This window comes from Gymnoscopelus microlampas (genome assembly GCF_963454915.1).
Source record: "Gymnoscopelus microlampas genome assembly, chromosome: 19".
Classification (NCBI taxonomy): domain Eukaryota; kingdom Metazoa; phylum Chordata; class Actinopteri; order Myctophiformes; family Myctophidae; genus Gymnoscopelus; species Gymnoscopelus microlampas.
In genome coordinates, this window is record NC_139956.1 from 32,580,193 (window position 1) to 32,596,954 (window position 16,762).

Here is a 16,762-nt window from a genome sequence, read left to right on the forward strand (position 1 = left end):
CTATTACTACCATTTACCCAGGGAAGTCGATGACACACAGGCTGAAACGCAGCACATTCCCCTCTCTGTGCTGTGTGTGTGTGTGTGTGTGGGAGACTGGTGTGGAAGGCCTATTATTAGGATCCCTCAGCCCTTCTCCATTGCAATTTGCTGGATTGATAAGAAATTGAACCCCTCGTACACTGAAATGTTTTCTTTTTTTTTACGGAATGCGTAGACCGATGCGAAGACGAGAGGCACGCACAGTCACACCTCTAAACCCTACGTCCATGTCGTTTGTGGTGGTAACCTTATATCGGGCCTCAGGGGTCAGTTAACAAGGATAGACTTACAGGCTTTTGTCTCGCCATGGCAACCGCTAGCAGGGCGAGTACCCTGCAGAAGAACATTGTGTGTTTGCCTGTCACGCTTTATTGCCTCCAGGAGGAGGAGGAGGAGGAGGTTAAAGGGATAATCCCGTTTTTTAAAACGGCACTTCAGTTATTGAGAAATGCCCACTTGAGGCTTGTTAGCATTTTGTGGCAATGCTAAATATGGGGTCTGCTAGCCAGTGTCTGACCGAAGTTCTGAAATATTCTTAAACCTCCACCAAGGATGCAGTGCTGCCCCCTTCCACTTTTTATTACTTATAAATATAGCCTAGCTAAGACAGCAGGTCAAGTGTAAATATTAGAATCTAATTTTGCCCGGTGCACCTGTAGATGACTGGCTTGTGTGTGTCGACCACATAATCAGTTTGATTCCAGCTGGAGAGCTGTGTTGCATGTCTTTCCCCATTCTCTGCCCGCTTAATTTCCTGTTTATGCACTCCTGTCTAAATAAAAGCAAAAGACTGCCTACATAAAAAAAAAAAGTAAAAATAAATTTGGGAACATAATATGGTTTCTTTGGTTGGAAAGACAAAGTAATAGTTCTGTTACGTCCTGGTCCGTCATATTGCACAGTATGGATGTTCTGAGTCACCAAGCTGTGGCCTCGGTATTGAGTTGAAATCGGACAACATACCCAGCACAATTCCCGGAAGCCAGTGATGTTCCGTAGCTCACCCAACTGAGGACCAGCCCGTCTTTGAACCTCAGCTGTCCTGGCCCTGTCTTCCATGGAGCTCCCTGTAGAGTTTAGACTCAAAGGGAAAATAACTTGCTGACATCACTAAGTTGTAGAAACTGAATATTCTAATCATGTGGATCTCTGGTTAAGGTTTCAGCCTGATCTGAACCCCTTTGACTCCCATTATACAACTGATCAAAACGTGAAAAACTACTGTGCCCAAGAAAATTGCCACTGATCGCTCCAGACCAGCAGTTTGTAAGATTAGCTCCGGACACACACACACACACACACACACACACACACACACACACACACACACACACACACACACACACACACACACACACACACACACACACACACACACACACACACACACACACACACACACACACACACACACACACACACACGAGAGAGAGACATGATCTGACACACTGCCAGAGCACTCCTTCTCTGAGCCCAGACTGAGTAGATTATGGCAAAGAGCAGAGGTCTCCACATCTATTTCTCCAAGGTTGATTTAGAATGGCTGGCATCGCACAGGAGAGCACCGAGCTCGTATTATCCGGTGCAGCGATGGTGACTAATGGTGCGCGGCGGCTCTGATTCGCTGACACACTCGTGCTCGCGTCTGCGCACACACACACACACACACACACGCACACACATCCCAGCGAGAGATCTGATCCGCTGCACTCTGCGCTGATGCGGAGCCTCTCAGTCATAGCGTCGTTGTGGAGAGAGAGAGAGAGAGAGCGAGAGAGGGAGGGAGGAGGAGAGCGCTAGAGAGAGGGAGAGAGACAGAGCAATACAGAAAGGGGTAGAGGGAGTCAGGAAGAAAGAGAGGGAAGGTATATCATGCTGCCGCATCGACCCACCATCGGACGTCTCTCCGTCCCCTTGCCCTTGTGCGCTTCGACCTCCTCCAGTCCTCCCCGGGCGTCCCCGTCGTCAGGAGTGAGCCTGGCTGAAGAAGCCATGACGATATAGGCTAGACTTGGAAATAACCCCCGCACCACCACACACACACACACACACACACACACACACACACACCCCCCTCCCACACCGCACTATACCGGAGAGGTCTGTCTGTCTGCCTGTACGGAATCACAGCTTTCATGGTGAGTGAGCTTCCACTCTGCGTGTGTGTGCGTGTGTGTGTGTGTGTGTTGGGTGGTGAAAAGAAGCGTGTGAGCTCAGCGGTCCACTGTCCTCGCACTCTTGTCTCCTTCCCACAGAAACGGAGCAATTGATAGTGTGTCAGAGCGTGAGGGAAGAGGATGGCTGGGGGGGGGGCTTGCTTGACATAATAGACCCTTTCAAGTCAGTGCTCTTGAAAGGGGAGGGTGGGGGGGGTTGGCTGGCGTGGAGGATGCCTGCCTATCTTTGTCCATTTCCTCTCAGATAATTAACAGCCGACGAGAGGTCGTTGTGTTCTGTGCGCAGTCAAGATGTCTCTGGTGGATCATCGTGTTCCGTTCCTGGGGGAGAACGAGTTTAGCAGTGGGGACGTCGCTGTTGAGTCTTCGCTGTTCTTCTGGCTTCTTATTTCAAAGTTTGGCATATTATATCTAGGTCAGCGCTGATGGGTTTTCCATCTCGCCTTGTCTCGCTGAATATTGTATGATTCTCTCATTGTTCCTTGCCTCCACAGACTACTGCAGCAGTCGCAGTCCCCTAGGCTTGCTAATCTGTCCCTGCAGAATCCTAACGTAGAAACAGTGTTTTTCCCTCTCACAAATTCAGTGCGTCTTCCTGTCCCCGGGCCAGAATGATGATGTATCCTGTGCCCCTCCAGGGAGAGGCCAGTGACCTTTACACTGTCGGACACCACGCGACAGCCGGCTGTGACTTCTGTCTCGCTTTCTCGCTCTCGCTCTATTGCACACAGACACAATTCATACCGATTACTTTTTTCCTTCTAAAACTTTAATCGTGTTGTCAGTCACTTTAAGCTTAAACGTTTTATATTTAGTACCAGTTTTGAACAGTAGCGAATTGCACATACGACGGTCCTCAGGCGTGTTTGAATTGAATGAGCGTCGTTGACCAGGCATGGGGAGAATCAGTCGTTAATATAGTGGAAACAAATTATTTAAACAGGCAGGGATGAAGCCTGTTTTAAAATGAACTACTGAAGGCCTTCCACCATCAAGCATCTTTGCACACCGGTGACATTTTAAGTGAAACTTAGCCTGAGGCCAAGTTATTGATAAATGTCTGATTCTGACTGGGATACTTTGATCAACCTTGTGTCTGCCATTGAAGTTTTTTTTTTCAATGGCAGATTTGTCTGATTTCCAGGCTAGCCATCAGCTAGATGAAGCTTTTCTCTGTGGGATTATAAGGTAGCCCCCCCTCCCCAAACAAAATCCAAAGGATAAGGATCTTGAGTGAGCCACCTTCAGTGTTATTGATTGTAAAAGTAGGTCTCTGAGGCTGAGAGATTTGTGTCTTGAGAAGGGGAGATGTGTCACTTTTGTCTGAAAGTGACACGTCTCCAGGTTAGGTTGGCCTCATACACACGCATGCAAAAACGGCACTGGCTGACTTTGTTCAATTCTATTGTTCAACGTTGCCATGCAGAAGTGTGGTTGACACACTTTCCAAAATAACCTCAGAATATGACCTCATGCGGTGTGGAGATCAAATCAGCGGTGAGTCGCGAGTAATTTAGTGTTTTGTAAAAACCCAGGCAGAACGCCATGCTTCTGAAGCCAGGCAGAACGCCATGCTTCTGCCTGTGTCGTTATTCAGTTTACATGAACAACAAACCAAATGTCATCTACATAAGGCCACGTCGAGCATGGAATTTATTTAAAAAACGTCTGGAGTCATTTAGATATTCTTTTGTCATCCGTGTAGTTTTGATGCCATCTGTGAAACTATCTAAATGGTCTGCAAGGCATTCTTCTGCTAAGGCTATTCAAATGTTTCATGCGTATAGATCCCGTCTCACTACTTGTACTTTTGCTGAGTCCTGTTTCATTGTCGACTTAATTTATTTACCGAGTGCTGGTTCGCGGTGTCAAGTCTTTTTCCCTTAAAGGTCAGTCAAGTCACTCAGCCAGCCAGGTTGCCAGTCAGTCAAGACAGTCAGCCAGTCAGCGAGTCATTACGTCATTACGTCATTAGCAGGAAATCAGAGAGGTTTTCCCAAACCTGGCATGACAAGGCAGGTTCCCCTGGTGACGGGTTGCCCTGGGACACAGTTGCCACCCAGGGCAGCTAAAAGCACCTCCCCACTGTATAGTTAGCAAGAGGCTAATGTAGCCTATAGCCTGGCTATCTTACAGTAACATTCACAGTCAACACTACTGCAAGGGCATTGTAGAGCTACCCATTCGGTTCAGTTTGGACAAGAACAAGGCAAAAGTTACCTGTCACATGAAATTGCAATATAATTAATTATACACTAATGCTTTTGTTAACGAGAGAGACCCCCACATAGCCCACTATAAAACGTCTAGCATTATTGATGCTTTAGTGATGGCTCAGTATGAATTGTGCTTAATAGCAGTTGAATGTGATTGTAGTTAGCCTTTGCTGCACTTATCGTGTCATAACCCCCATCTGTACGCAAGTAGTAGCAGCAATAATAATATGAACTTGATTTGTTCATTCATTGGATGGGTAGCTGTGTTTGGTAAAAGTGAGAGATTGCCTCACTATAGTATAGCTGTACCCTTGTGCCTTTGATATTGGTGTGTGTACTTGTGACTCACAAACATGACTCACACTCGCACACCCTTAAATCTATTGGAGTGCCGCACGTTCTTATTATCTGTAAAGAGCCGTCCAGACCAAGAACGATAACTAAAGATAACCATACACTGAACGATAACGTTCTGTAAACGTGATGAATGTGACGCGTTGAACCCGTAAATTCGGATGGCTTTTCAGTCAGTCAGTTTGCTCAGAAAGTGATCCTAACGTCATCATTCGTCGTTGTCGTTATAGTTGTGGTGTGGACTCCACCATCCAAGGAGTTTTTTCTTTTATGATATATTTATAGTTATCATTCCTGATTTCGACAACCCTTTAAAATCAGATTATTCCTTACTTTACACATAAATGCTTTGTTCTCACTCACGTCCTACAAATGTACAGTGGTGGGAAAAGTACTCACATTTTTTACTTAAGTAAAAGTATCAATACTGCAATGTAGAAATACTCTGTTAAAAATGTACTTGAGTAAAAGTATGAAAGTATTGGCATCAAAATGTACTTAAATAATGAAATAAGTGGAGTAAAAAGTACAACATTTGCCTCTGAGATGTAGTGGAGTAGAAGTAAAAGTACTGAAATTGTAAAATAATCCAGTAAAGTAAAAATTCCTCAAATTTGTTCTCAAGTACAGTACTTGAGTACATGTACTTAGTTACTTTCCACCACTGCAAATGTAGTAGTAGACACACACACACACACACACACACACACACACACACACACACACACACACACACACACACACACACACACACACACACACACACACACACACACACACACACACACACACACACGCACAGAAAGCTTTTTGTTCTGTTTCACCTTGCTCTAGTGACACCTGCAGTGCTGCTGAAGTGCCAGGTTTCACCCCCCACTTTGCTTCCGCTCTCCTATCCTCTTCTCTCTCTCTCTCTCTCTCTCTCTCTCTCTCTCCTCAGCAGTATAAGCATTGACATGGTTACTAAGGCTCTGTAATAGCTTGTCCTCGGGCCTACTTTTATAATAAAAGCATATCTTTTACATGCCTGTGTGACAATAACCTGTGCACACAGCTGCCGGCTGTTGAACGAGTCAAGTCAAGTCAGTGTAGCTTGTCGTTCCTTTAAGTTAACAGGGTTTGCATGCACAGTGGAAATGCTTGAATGTGAACACTATTTATCTAAGGTCAGGAATGCTAGAAAGGGAAGTGATTTAACATTTCTATTCAACAGTGGTTTTCAACCCTTTTCATATCAAGGTCCATTATTTATTCGGCATTTGAGCCACGGACCTCCATTTGATGAGATTTAGCCTCTCAGACCCAAGACTTAGAATACTTTGTTGTCGTTGGATACCATTTTGTCCACAATTCCATTCTGTATTGATGTTGGTACCAATAGGAGAGATAACAGGCAAACATTGATCATAATAACAATTCTTCAATTAAGTAAATGCAGATGTTTTAACAATAATTTAACTCACCCGGGAACGGGTGCATTTGTTTTCATTTTACACTCTCAAGAGTTAAAGATAAGGGTCCATTTGGTTACCAACTCTGCATCATTTAGCTGTGGACCACCTGGAACCTCCTCAAGGACCACTGGTGGTCCCCGGACAACTGGTTGAGAACCACTGCTATACAACAAAGTATTACTTTACCACAACATAAACTATGACTGTTGTTGCTTCAGCTTTATTGACACACAAAGAGTGGGTGAAATATTGTTTTGGTGCAAGCTCTCAAAATTGCCATTAAGCATTAGTTTAGGGAAAGAGGACAGAGAAGAAAGGGACACAGAACAAATACAACAGGAAGGCACAGTCAAATCAATATATAATGGTGCATGGGTGGGGGGGATGTTTCAATGTGCATATATATATTTTTGCAATGGATAAATGGTAAATGGTGCATTTATATAGCACCTTTATCCAAAGCGCTTTACAATGTGCATTACATTCCCCCATTCATTCACACACACACATTCACACACTGACAGCCAGAGGAAACTAATACAAGGAGGAGCAGTTAGGGGGTTCAGTGTCTTGCTCAAGGGCCACTTCGACACTAACACAGGGGAAGCTGGGGAACCGAACTGGGAACCTTCCGTTTCCCCCAAGCGGCCGGCTGCACTACCTCCTGAGCCTCTGCAGTGATGGCAGATGGCCCTATGGAAGGCAGAAGTGTTTCTTGTGCAGGTGGAAAACATATCCAGCATATAAAAAGCAGCAATTAATCCATTAACTCATCCAGTGCCACATGACGTCTAAGACGTCACGTGGCCTGACGCCCCGTGCGCCACATGACGTCTAAGACGTCATGGGGAAAAAAAATGATTTTTTTTATTATTATTATTTTTTTAAACATGTTCAGAACCCAAGATATGATGATTTGAAGATTTGCTGCTCCATTCACTCTTTGTTTAACTTATAACTTAAAAAGGCTGTATCTCGGCTCCCAAGCACTTTTTTTTTACAATGAATTTTAGCTGTGGCACTCAGAGCCAAAATTCCATAAATAAGCTGGCCACTGAATGAGTTAAGATCGGGAACGCAACTTTGTCATTTAAAGATTTCTTTGGGCTATTCAAAAATAGCAGATATACAAGCTCATAGTGCGGCACCGAGTGCAGTCTTTGAATATATATGTTTTTTAAAGCGAACATCTTTAGCTCAAATCAAAGTTTCTGGGGATTTTACAAATGTCTTTTAAATCCTAACAGTAAAAGAAAACGTATGTTGCTATAATAGTCGTTCTCAAACTTTTTTCATGTCAAGGACCACCCAAAATGATATGTATTTGTCTGCAGACCCTCCCCCCCACATCTCAAAATATTTTGTTCCAGGGACCCCCAGAAGATTTGAGTTCAAAATGTGTATATATGTATTCAAAGATGTGCACACATTATCACGATTTAAAAAAAAAATAGCATATCTACAAGCTCTGATCTTGTAGATTTTCTATTTTTGAATGGCCAAGAAACCTAAAATGACACGAATGCTTTCCCAGTCTTAATTGCTTAAATGAAAAACAGCATTGCGCTTATAGAATGGCTCTTTATTTGACAGTATACGGAGTGCTGGGAGAGACTGAACCTGCTATTATACATGCAGATAATGCAGCTTGCACATCCACTGCAGTAATCAAATGCAGGAAAAAAAGATCAGCATAAAAAAAGAAAGAAATTAAACTCTGCAACACTGTTAGACTTACTGTTACTACTGTGTGATGATTGCAAGATCAATGCTTCATCAGGAATGAAGTTTGAAACGTTGATCTTGCAATAAACACGGTGGGAGTAAGTCTAAAAAGTGTGTGTTGCGGACACGCTCTATTTTTGAGGTGTTTGAGTTTGGCTTTTGTAAGCCTCCACAAAAACCTCAAAGTGAAACCAACAAAACAAGGACAGAAAATGCGCAAGCAACTATTTTCAAAGTAACGGTTATTGTGGTGATGTGTGGAGGGTGTCAAGAAACTGTAATCATAATTACGTGTCAGCAGAAACCCTTAAAAAAAGTGCTTTAAAATATGCCCGCCTCGACCCAGCGCCTTTTGTTCATTAGGGCCAAAAACCGGAGCCCTGCGATAACGCTAAGATGAATGCTTCTGTACTACAAAGAACTGAACCTGAGGAGGGGAAGGCACTTGAGGCGCAGAAAGAAAGGAGGTGGATGTGAGGACAGGTAGAGCAGGGAGGACGCAGTAGAGCAGTGGTTCTCAACCAGTGGTTCTCAACCAGTGGTCCGGGGACCACCAGTGGTCCTTCAGGGGGTTTCAGGTGGTCCCCAGATAAATGATGGAGAGTTGGTAACCAAATGGACCCTTATCTTTAACTCTTGAGAGCGTAAAATGAAGGGTCCATTTGGTTTCATTTTATGCTCTCAAGAGTAAAATTATTGTTAAATATCTGCTTAATTAAAGAATTATATTGATCAACGTTTGCCTGTTATCTCTCCTATGGTACCAACATCAATACAGCATGGAATTGTGTTCAAAATCGTATCCAACGATAACAAAATATTTGTCTTGGGTCTGAGAGGCTAAATCTCATCAAATTGTGGTCCTTGGCGCAAATGCCCAATAAATAATGGACCTTGATATGAAAAAGGTTGAAAACCACTGCAGTAGAGACTCATCTCTCTCTCTCTCTCTCCCCCCCCCTCCTCGTGTCTCAGAAGGGTGACTCATGGTCTTGCACTTGCTGTACTGTATGCATTCTCAACAATCAATCACCTCAATCCAAATATGAAGAGCTTTCCGTGGGTTTATCTGTTGGCTGCCTCTGTCACTGGTCCACTCAACTGTCTCAGTAGACTTTTTTTCTTTTCTGTCTTCATATACTGTTACTGTACCTCTTTCGCCAGTCCTCATTCCTTGAAGGCAAAGAAACATTGTACGGCTAACCAATAGTGCGTGCCAAAAATCCTGAAGGGTGGCGTCAAGTGTCATTTGGTAGCGGCGGCGTACATCTTTGTGGGGTATAAACAGGTTGAATTGCCCCCCACCGGTACTGTACTGTATGTCTGCAGCTACTATGCCACTATACCTTGCCGCCGTATGACAAACTGACATTATATACGTCATTTTGCTACCTTTCGATTCAACAAAATCGAATCTCCCATCGCCGTTTCAATCTTGTTCGTCTTACTTTTGTCCTCTGCAGTGCCAACAGTTTTCCCTGACCTTTTTGTTTAGGAGTGCAACAGTTAATCAAACTAATCAATTGAATCAATTATGTAAAAAAGTATATGAATTGTGTAATGAATAATTATGAAGAGAACATGTAGATGTGACTGGTGGTGGCACCTGTTTACTTCCTGTGACACCAGGCTTCTGTATATTGTCTTTTCTCTGACTCTCTCCCTCTCTCTCTTTGGACCACAGCCTCTGTCCCACAATGCCACCTTGTCTTGCTTGCTACGCCCCCCCCCCCCACCCCCCTCCCTCGGCACAATCAAATTCAATTAAATATATTCGTCCCCCGGGGGGCGATCGAAGCAGCGCCGTGCCGAGACAGAAACACAATGCCAGATTAATAACCCAGGCTGAGTCGCTATAGCAAACATGGATCATGCTTGTGACACACACACACTCACACACACACACACACACACACACACACACACACACACACACACACACACACACACACACACACACACACACACACACACACACACACACACACACACACACACACACACACACACACACAGTCTCGCACCCATGAGCTTTTCCCCCAGAGGCCTCAGGCCTGTGCTGATCAATGTGGACGTCCCTCTCTGCAGTGAAGCAAAGCTCTGAGCGTACTCTGGAGGCAACATGTATGTGTGTGTGTGTGTGTGTGTGTGAGTTCACATGCATGTGTTTACATGCGTGTCAGTCAGGGAGAAAGCTGCCCGATTAAAACTGTAAGGCAACAAACAGGCCCCCACCCCCAGGTGAAGAACCACTGCTTTAGACCAGTGGTTCTCAACCTTTTTAGGCCGGGACCCCCAAAATAATCATATTTGAACTGGGGACCCCCCACCTTGACAAGCCCTTGGAATTGTAGGAGTTTATGCATTACATTTGGTTTGACTCGGTTCCATAGATACAAATTGTGAAAATAGCTGATTGCGAGGCGTTGTGAGCTTCCATCTGCTATTTTCAAATGTTTTGCCTCTTTCTTATATCATTAGACAATTTAGCCAATGTTTGACCAGTTTTTATAGTATAGTTTGTTTGAGTAGTTTTTATGCAGTAATGGTATTTTTTCAGGTATTAAAAAGCTCTTAAAAGTCCTTAAATTGTCACTTCACTGTCATCTGGGGACCCCCCAAAAATCATGTGTGGGCCCCCCTGTCGGTCCCGACCCACAGGTTAAGAACCACTGCTTTAGACGACCTCTTTTTTTTAAACATGCAGGTCTTCCCTGACCTACATTGTTTAAAGCTCCCAAGTGAAGTGCTGCTATTAGTGTACACAGGGATTCAGTCAGGCGGTGGAACGAGTGGCTGCCACATGTCGGTTTTTCTTTTCTCTTCCATTTTTTTCCCCTCACAATTTAATTGTTATGCCTTTTAATCGTCCCCACACAGTTCTGTGTTTTTGCCATCGCTGCTGTTGTATTCTGCTACTGCCTGGCTCACCTAAGGCTCCACCAAGGAGATAAGCGATAGCTGTATCCCCACTACAGGCTTAAGAGACCCCTCACACTCATTAGATACACACTGACAAAAGCTAAGAGGCCAGAAGCAACCTTTTCACGAGGATGTGAGAACATTCTCCTCAGTGAGTGTGTGTGTGTGTGTGTGTGTGTGTGTGTGTGTGTGTGTGTGTGTGTGTGTGTGTGTGTGTGTGTGTGTGTGTGTGTGTGTGTGTGTGTGTGTGTGTGAGAGTACACAAGTACTGTACTGTATTATCTTACCATATTAGTTGAATTTGCTATCTTTTATTTTTTTGGTGCATTTTTTCAAGCCTTTATTTGATGGTGGTAGAGAGACAAGAAATGCAGAGAGAGAGAGAGAGTAGAGGAACGATATACAACAAATATTCCAGCCAGTTGGGAATAGAACATGTGACCCGCTGATCAAGGCATTTTGCGTCCGTGAAGTATGCGTCCAAACCACTTGGCTTTCAGGTCGCCCTGCATCCGTTAAAATTCAAACAAGTTTGTGCTTCTGAATTGGCTCTGCAGCCATCCATTTCTCCCAGTGGTAATCATCCCCAGATGGGATTCTGCATGCGTCAACCATCAGTCTTTTTCAGAAATGCTATTCCACCAATGTTCTGATTGGTGTGTGTGTGTGTGTGTGTCTGGATAATGGATATGGATATTACAGTATGTTGTGACTCATCATTGCCGGCGGTTTGAAGCTAAACAGAGCTCAGCTGACATTGAGCCTGAAAGCGAGCTTGATTCAGAATCTAATATCAAACTCAACTCAAGTTGCGTAACTGTCTGAGCTGCTGTCTGAGTTGCGGTGGCATACAGAGTTACAGAGCAAAACACTGCAACAGAACCTTAGAACGAATGCTCTGATGGACATTCATGTCATGTTGTTACATCCAGGGTTTGATTTGTAAAAAATAAATGGGTGGGAGGGACATTTTTTGTCCTATCCAAAAGTTTCCTAGGGCGTTGTGGGCATCACTTCCTGTCGATTTGATCAGGTATCAGGGATCAAATCGACAGGAAGTGATGCCCACAACGCCCTAGGAAACTTGTGGATATACTACTACTACTACTACTGAACGATAGCAAAAATAGCCGATATACAAGTTCACACCGTGTCACATTGTGATAATCTTTGTTATTTTTTAATAAGCTAATTATTGAACACTGTTGATACCTTACATGTTGGCCAGGCACCCTGGTAGCTCATCACATTTAGGCAGTGGTGTAAAGTAACTTAAGTGCATTACTCAAGTACTGTACTTATGTAACATTTTGAGGAACTTTTACACTACTTATTTCAAATGTTCAGTACTTTTACTTCTTCCCCACTACATCTCAGAGGCAAATATTGTAATTTTACTCCACTACAATTATTTGAAAACTTTAGTTACTAATTTTTATTATTATTACAAAACATACACTAACCACTTCAGCCATATATTAATTTCGGCCATTTGAAAATAGCTGATTTACAAGCTCACAAACGATTTTTTAAAAACATTTTGAACTGCACAATGAGTACTTTTACTTTTGGTACTTTAAGTACATTTTGATACCAATACTTTTGTACTTTTACTCGAGTACATTTTGAATTCTGGACTTTTACTTGTAAAAGAGTATTTCTGCATTGCAGTATTGTTACTTTTACTTAAGTAAACAATACGAGTACTTTTTCCACCACTGCATTTAGGGGGAACTCCTTGGCTGGAGTCCATTTCCGTGCAGGTCTGTCTCTCCCCACAGGGATGTCAGATGAAATGCGCTCAGGCCTCTTGACCAATTCATTTAGTCCATTCCACAGCGCTGATTAAAGTGTTACTAGCAATCGTGCCTCCTTCTATTGTCACCCCGAGGCTTTAGAACAGTTGATCCCTTTGTATTAGGTCTAGGTCTTCTTTCCCTTCTAGCTTGTCTTAAGACATACGTTTAGTCATATGTGTCGATGAAATGAAATTTGTCCCTGAGCAAGACTCTTAACCCCTAATTGCTCACAGGTTCTCATTGGAAACAAGACCGCAAGGACTTTCATGAACGACCTGTTAAAAGGAATTATCCTTAGTCCATAGCTCACAAGTCTGCTTAGGATTTGCGGCGTCTTAATGTTTGTCATGTGTTATATTTTGTGCATTGTGTGTGGTTCTTTTTGTTTTCAGATCATTCATTTATGCATTTATTTGTATTATTTTATTTTTTTACTGATTTGACTTGTTCAACATTCAACATTCAACATTTTTCTTTGTAAATGTACATTATTACGTGTGAGGAAGACAAAAATAGTTTTAATCTCTTCAAAACAACTTTTTGTTTAGGCAAATGAACAAATGATTGGCTCAAAACCGTACAGACCACTCAACAACGCGTTTCGGGTATAAATAACTGCCTCAGGCTGCAACAGTGCTGCCTGAGGCAGAGTTATCATACTCGAAACGCTAGCCGTTTGAAGGCATTAAAACTATTTTTGCATTATACAGTGGTCTCCCTCCTCTATTGTTTTTGCATTGGATTTTTGCCTCCTTGGGAACCCTAGGAGGCAAAATGTATTTGGGGCTTTTCTGCCTATTTGGATAGTAACGTAGAGAGAGACAGGAAACGGGTAGAGAGAGACGGGGAGTGACTCGCAGCAAAGGCCGCCGTGTTCGGGAATCAAACCTGCGACTCGCTGTCAGACTAGGTATTGGAGCCTATATGTAGCATATAGGCCTTAACCACTTGGCCTTTGGCACCCCGACTCTCCACTTTTTTTGTGGCAATAGTTAAAGGTAGGGTAAGTGATATATTTTGGTTAAAACTAAAAGTTTTTTGTTAAGAGGTTAAAGCTCTATATTCTGATAGTATTGCTATGGAGTGTTTGTTCAGTAACAGAGGTCTCCCTGTCTCTCCAGCTCTTTAATAAACTGAAAATACAATTTTCAGGTAGGTGACAAAATGTCAGCCAATCAGGAGAGAGTACCCATTTTCTGTTTAATAAAGAACTGGAGAGACATGGAGACCCCTGTTTCTGAACAAACACTCTATAGCAATGAGTACTATGAGGATATAGAGCTATTTAACTCTTATTTTAACCAAAGAAAATCACTCGCCCTATCTTTTTAAAGGATAAAAGCCCTTCATCATGGGTGAACGTCTTTTTATTTTTTGTAGCATTTCTATGTCATTTATTTAGACTGGATGTTGCCAACATATTATTTATGCTTCATCATGAACCCTTAGAAGAGGCCTCGACTTTATTAAGTTTTGATTGTTGAATAGCTCTCATTCAATGTCCAGGATACTACTAATCGCCCTCCTCTGATTGTAGTCATCTTAACAAGTGTGTTGTCTTCTGTCCCCTCACCAGGAATATGAAACCAAGAGTGGCAGAGCTGGACCAGGTAACCCACCGTCTCCCAGGCTGCAGGCCGTGAGGAAGAATCTGGACTTTGAGCCCCTCTCCACCACTGCACTTATATTGGAGGACAGACCTGCGTAAGTCCAACACACACACACACACACACACACACACACACACACACACACACACACACACACACACACACACACACACACACACACACATACACATACACATACACATACACACACACACACACAGAAAATAGCTTGTCTGCTTTGGGGGTGAAATATTTAGTCGATCTAATTTAATCGGCTATTTTCACTCTTGTTGCGTGACACCGTTGTACAACAAAAAATTAAATTGAAAAATTATAAATAGAAAAAAATGTCGATTACACATTTTTTTAAATTTCTTTTTCAAAAAACACGCTTCGAGATTTTTTGATTAATTGAATAATCGCAAAGAAGATAATCGATAAGTTGCAGTCCTAGTCTGTTTGTTTCTGTCCCTCTTGCTCTCTCTCTCTCCATCCCTCCCCTGGGTCATTAGACTCCATTCAGTGTTTTTCCACTTGGTATTTTCTCCTTGGCTCACAGGGAGGAAGCCTCGGTTGAGAGAGAGAGAGGGAGATGCTACTGAAAGTTTAATGGGTCTTCCTAAGAGGGGCTCCATTACCTTCCTCTTGATAACATAGTTCAGTCGTACTCAAACTTTTTCATGTTAAGGACCACCAAACTGATATGTATTTGGCCGAGGACCTCCGTCTGAAAACATTTCGTGCCAGGGACCTCCAGAAGAGAAGATCAATGTGAAAAATATAATATAATATTGAAAATATCAGATGTACAGCACAGCACGAAGTGACGCGTTGTGAGCTGGTATATCTGCTATTTTTTAATAGCCAACACTATTAACAAATTTAGCTGGGGACCCCCTGGAACCCCCTTTTTGTTAACCTTGGCTAAAGCTCTCTGTATCATTAAAAACCTGAGTTCCAGGTGTACTGATATTATTTAGATTTGAATGGCTTTTATCAGGGTAATAATATGGTAATTTTAGATAAGGAAAACAGCATAATGAACTTATAAAGGGGTGAATTACTTATACCTAGGAACTTTAAAGTATTTTAGAGTTATACCTCACACCGTTTTCAACTTGAATTGTTGTGAATGATGTTTAAAAGCGAAGGTTGATATCTACTAAAGTATACACTACATACATTTGTTGTGTACATACTACATACAGTACTGTCCAGTACTTTTCTGCATTTGTTGTCTACTGGGCTTTAATGCTCCCCCTCCACAGCAAGGAGATGGCCACCATCATCAGATAAACATGAGACATGTAAATATTGCACCTGGCTAGTTTAGCTACGATCCCCTGCTAACAAAGTGAATGAAACAAAGTAGTGAAGTCTTGGGTCTGGTTTCAGTGTTGTGGACTAAGGTTTGAGACTTGACATTTCAGTCAAGCATCAGTACTGAACTGAACCTTCTAAACCACTTAAAGCGATAGTTCACCTTATTAAAAGGGATAGTTAAAAAATATTTTTTTCTATCGATTAGTCACCCCATTGAGACACCCCATTGAGAATTCATGGATATTATTTTGTTTTTAGATCGGCAGCCGATCAAATTATTGGCTTAGGAATGTGACAAAAACAAAAAAGATATCCACGATATAAGTCTCCATGGGGTGACTAATTGATAGAAAAAAAAGTCATTTTGGAGGTGAACTATCCCTTTAAGCCCTATTTTACACTTCGTCATACAACAGTGTTGTGATGTGACACCTTGTGAGCTAGGAAAGAAATATCTGTAGAAGTGGCATGTACATCATCGGCTCCGTACAGACTTATACTCAACAATCATTCACCCTGTAAGCCCAAAGTCACTCGTGTGTGTGTGTGTGTGCGCGCGCGGTGATGCCTTTCCCTCCCTCAAAGTGCCACAAGCTCAGCCATGATAAATAATGCAAGGCGACCAGTTTTGAAACCTTGCACAGCCTTGCTTTACCCATTTCTCTCTCTCGCTCTCTCTCTGTGTGTGTGTTTTGCAGTAATCTGCCTGCCAAGCCAGCCGAAGAGGCCCAGAAACATCGACAACAGTATGAAGAGATGGTGGCTCAGGCCAAGAAGAGAGGTGAGTGAATGACAACAGCAGCAGCGCGGGTATGAATGAATGAATCCCTATGACTCATCGTCATGCCACGTAGCATAACTCATTCTGTTTCTCTACCGTCCTGTCAAATGAACCTTTGTGCCTCAGAACCGTTTTTAAACCCATTCAATCCGGGAACGCATCTCTCGTCATTTTAGATTTCTTTGGCTATTAAAAAATAGCAGATCTACAAGCTCCCCTATTTTTTTTTTATCCTGAAAATTCGTGCAAATCTTTGAATACATATTCTACAAATATCTTCTAAATCCTAACCGTTTTTTTTTTAAAGAACTTATGTTTCTATATCAGTGGTTCTCAAACTTTTTCATGTCAAGGACCCC

General features: G+C 42.7%; 1 protein-coding gene across 3 annotated transcripts in view; it reads left to right on the plus strand.

Annotated features, from left to right (window-relative positions):
• Positions 1-16,762, plus strand: part of tbc1d14 (TBC1 domain family, member 14) — a 58,927-nt gene that overhangs the window by 26,516 nt on the left and 15,649 nt on the right. For 2 of the 3 annotated variants that reach the window (XM_084043060.1, XM_084043061.1), the window contains 2 exons: positions 14,266-14,393; positions 16,321-16,403. In XM_084043060.1, coding sequence (XP_083899186.1) covers positions 14,266-14,393; positions 16,321-16,403 — 211 coding nt within the window. Of the gene's footprint in view, positions 1-1,816; positions 2,181-14,265; positions 14,394-16,320; positions 16,404-16,762 lie in introns of those variants that run through there. The other variant, XM_084043062.1, reaches the window with a different exon arrangement.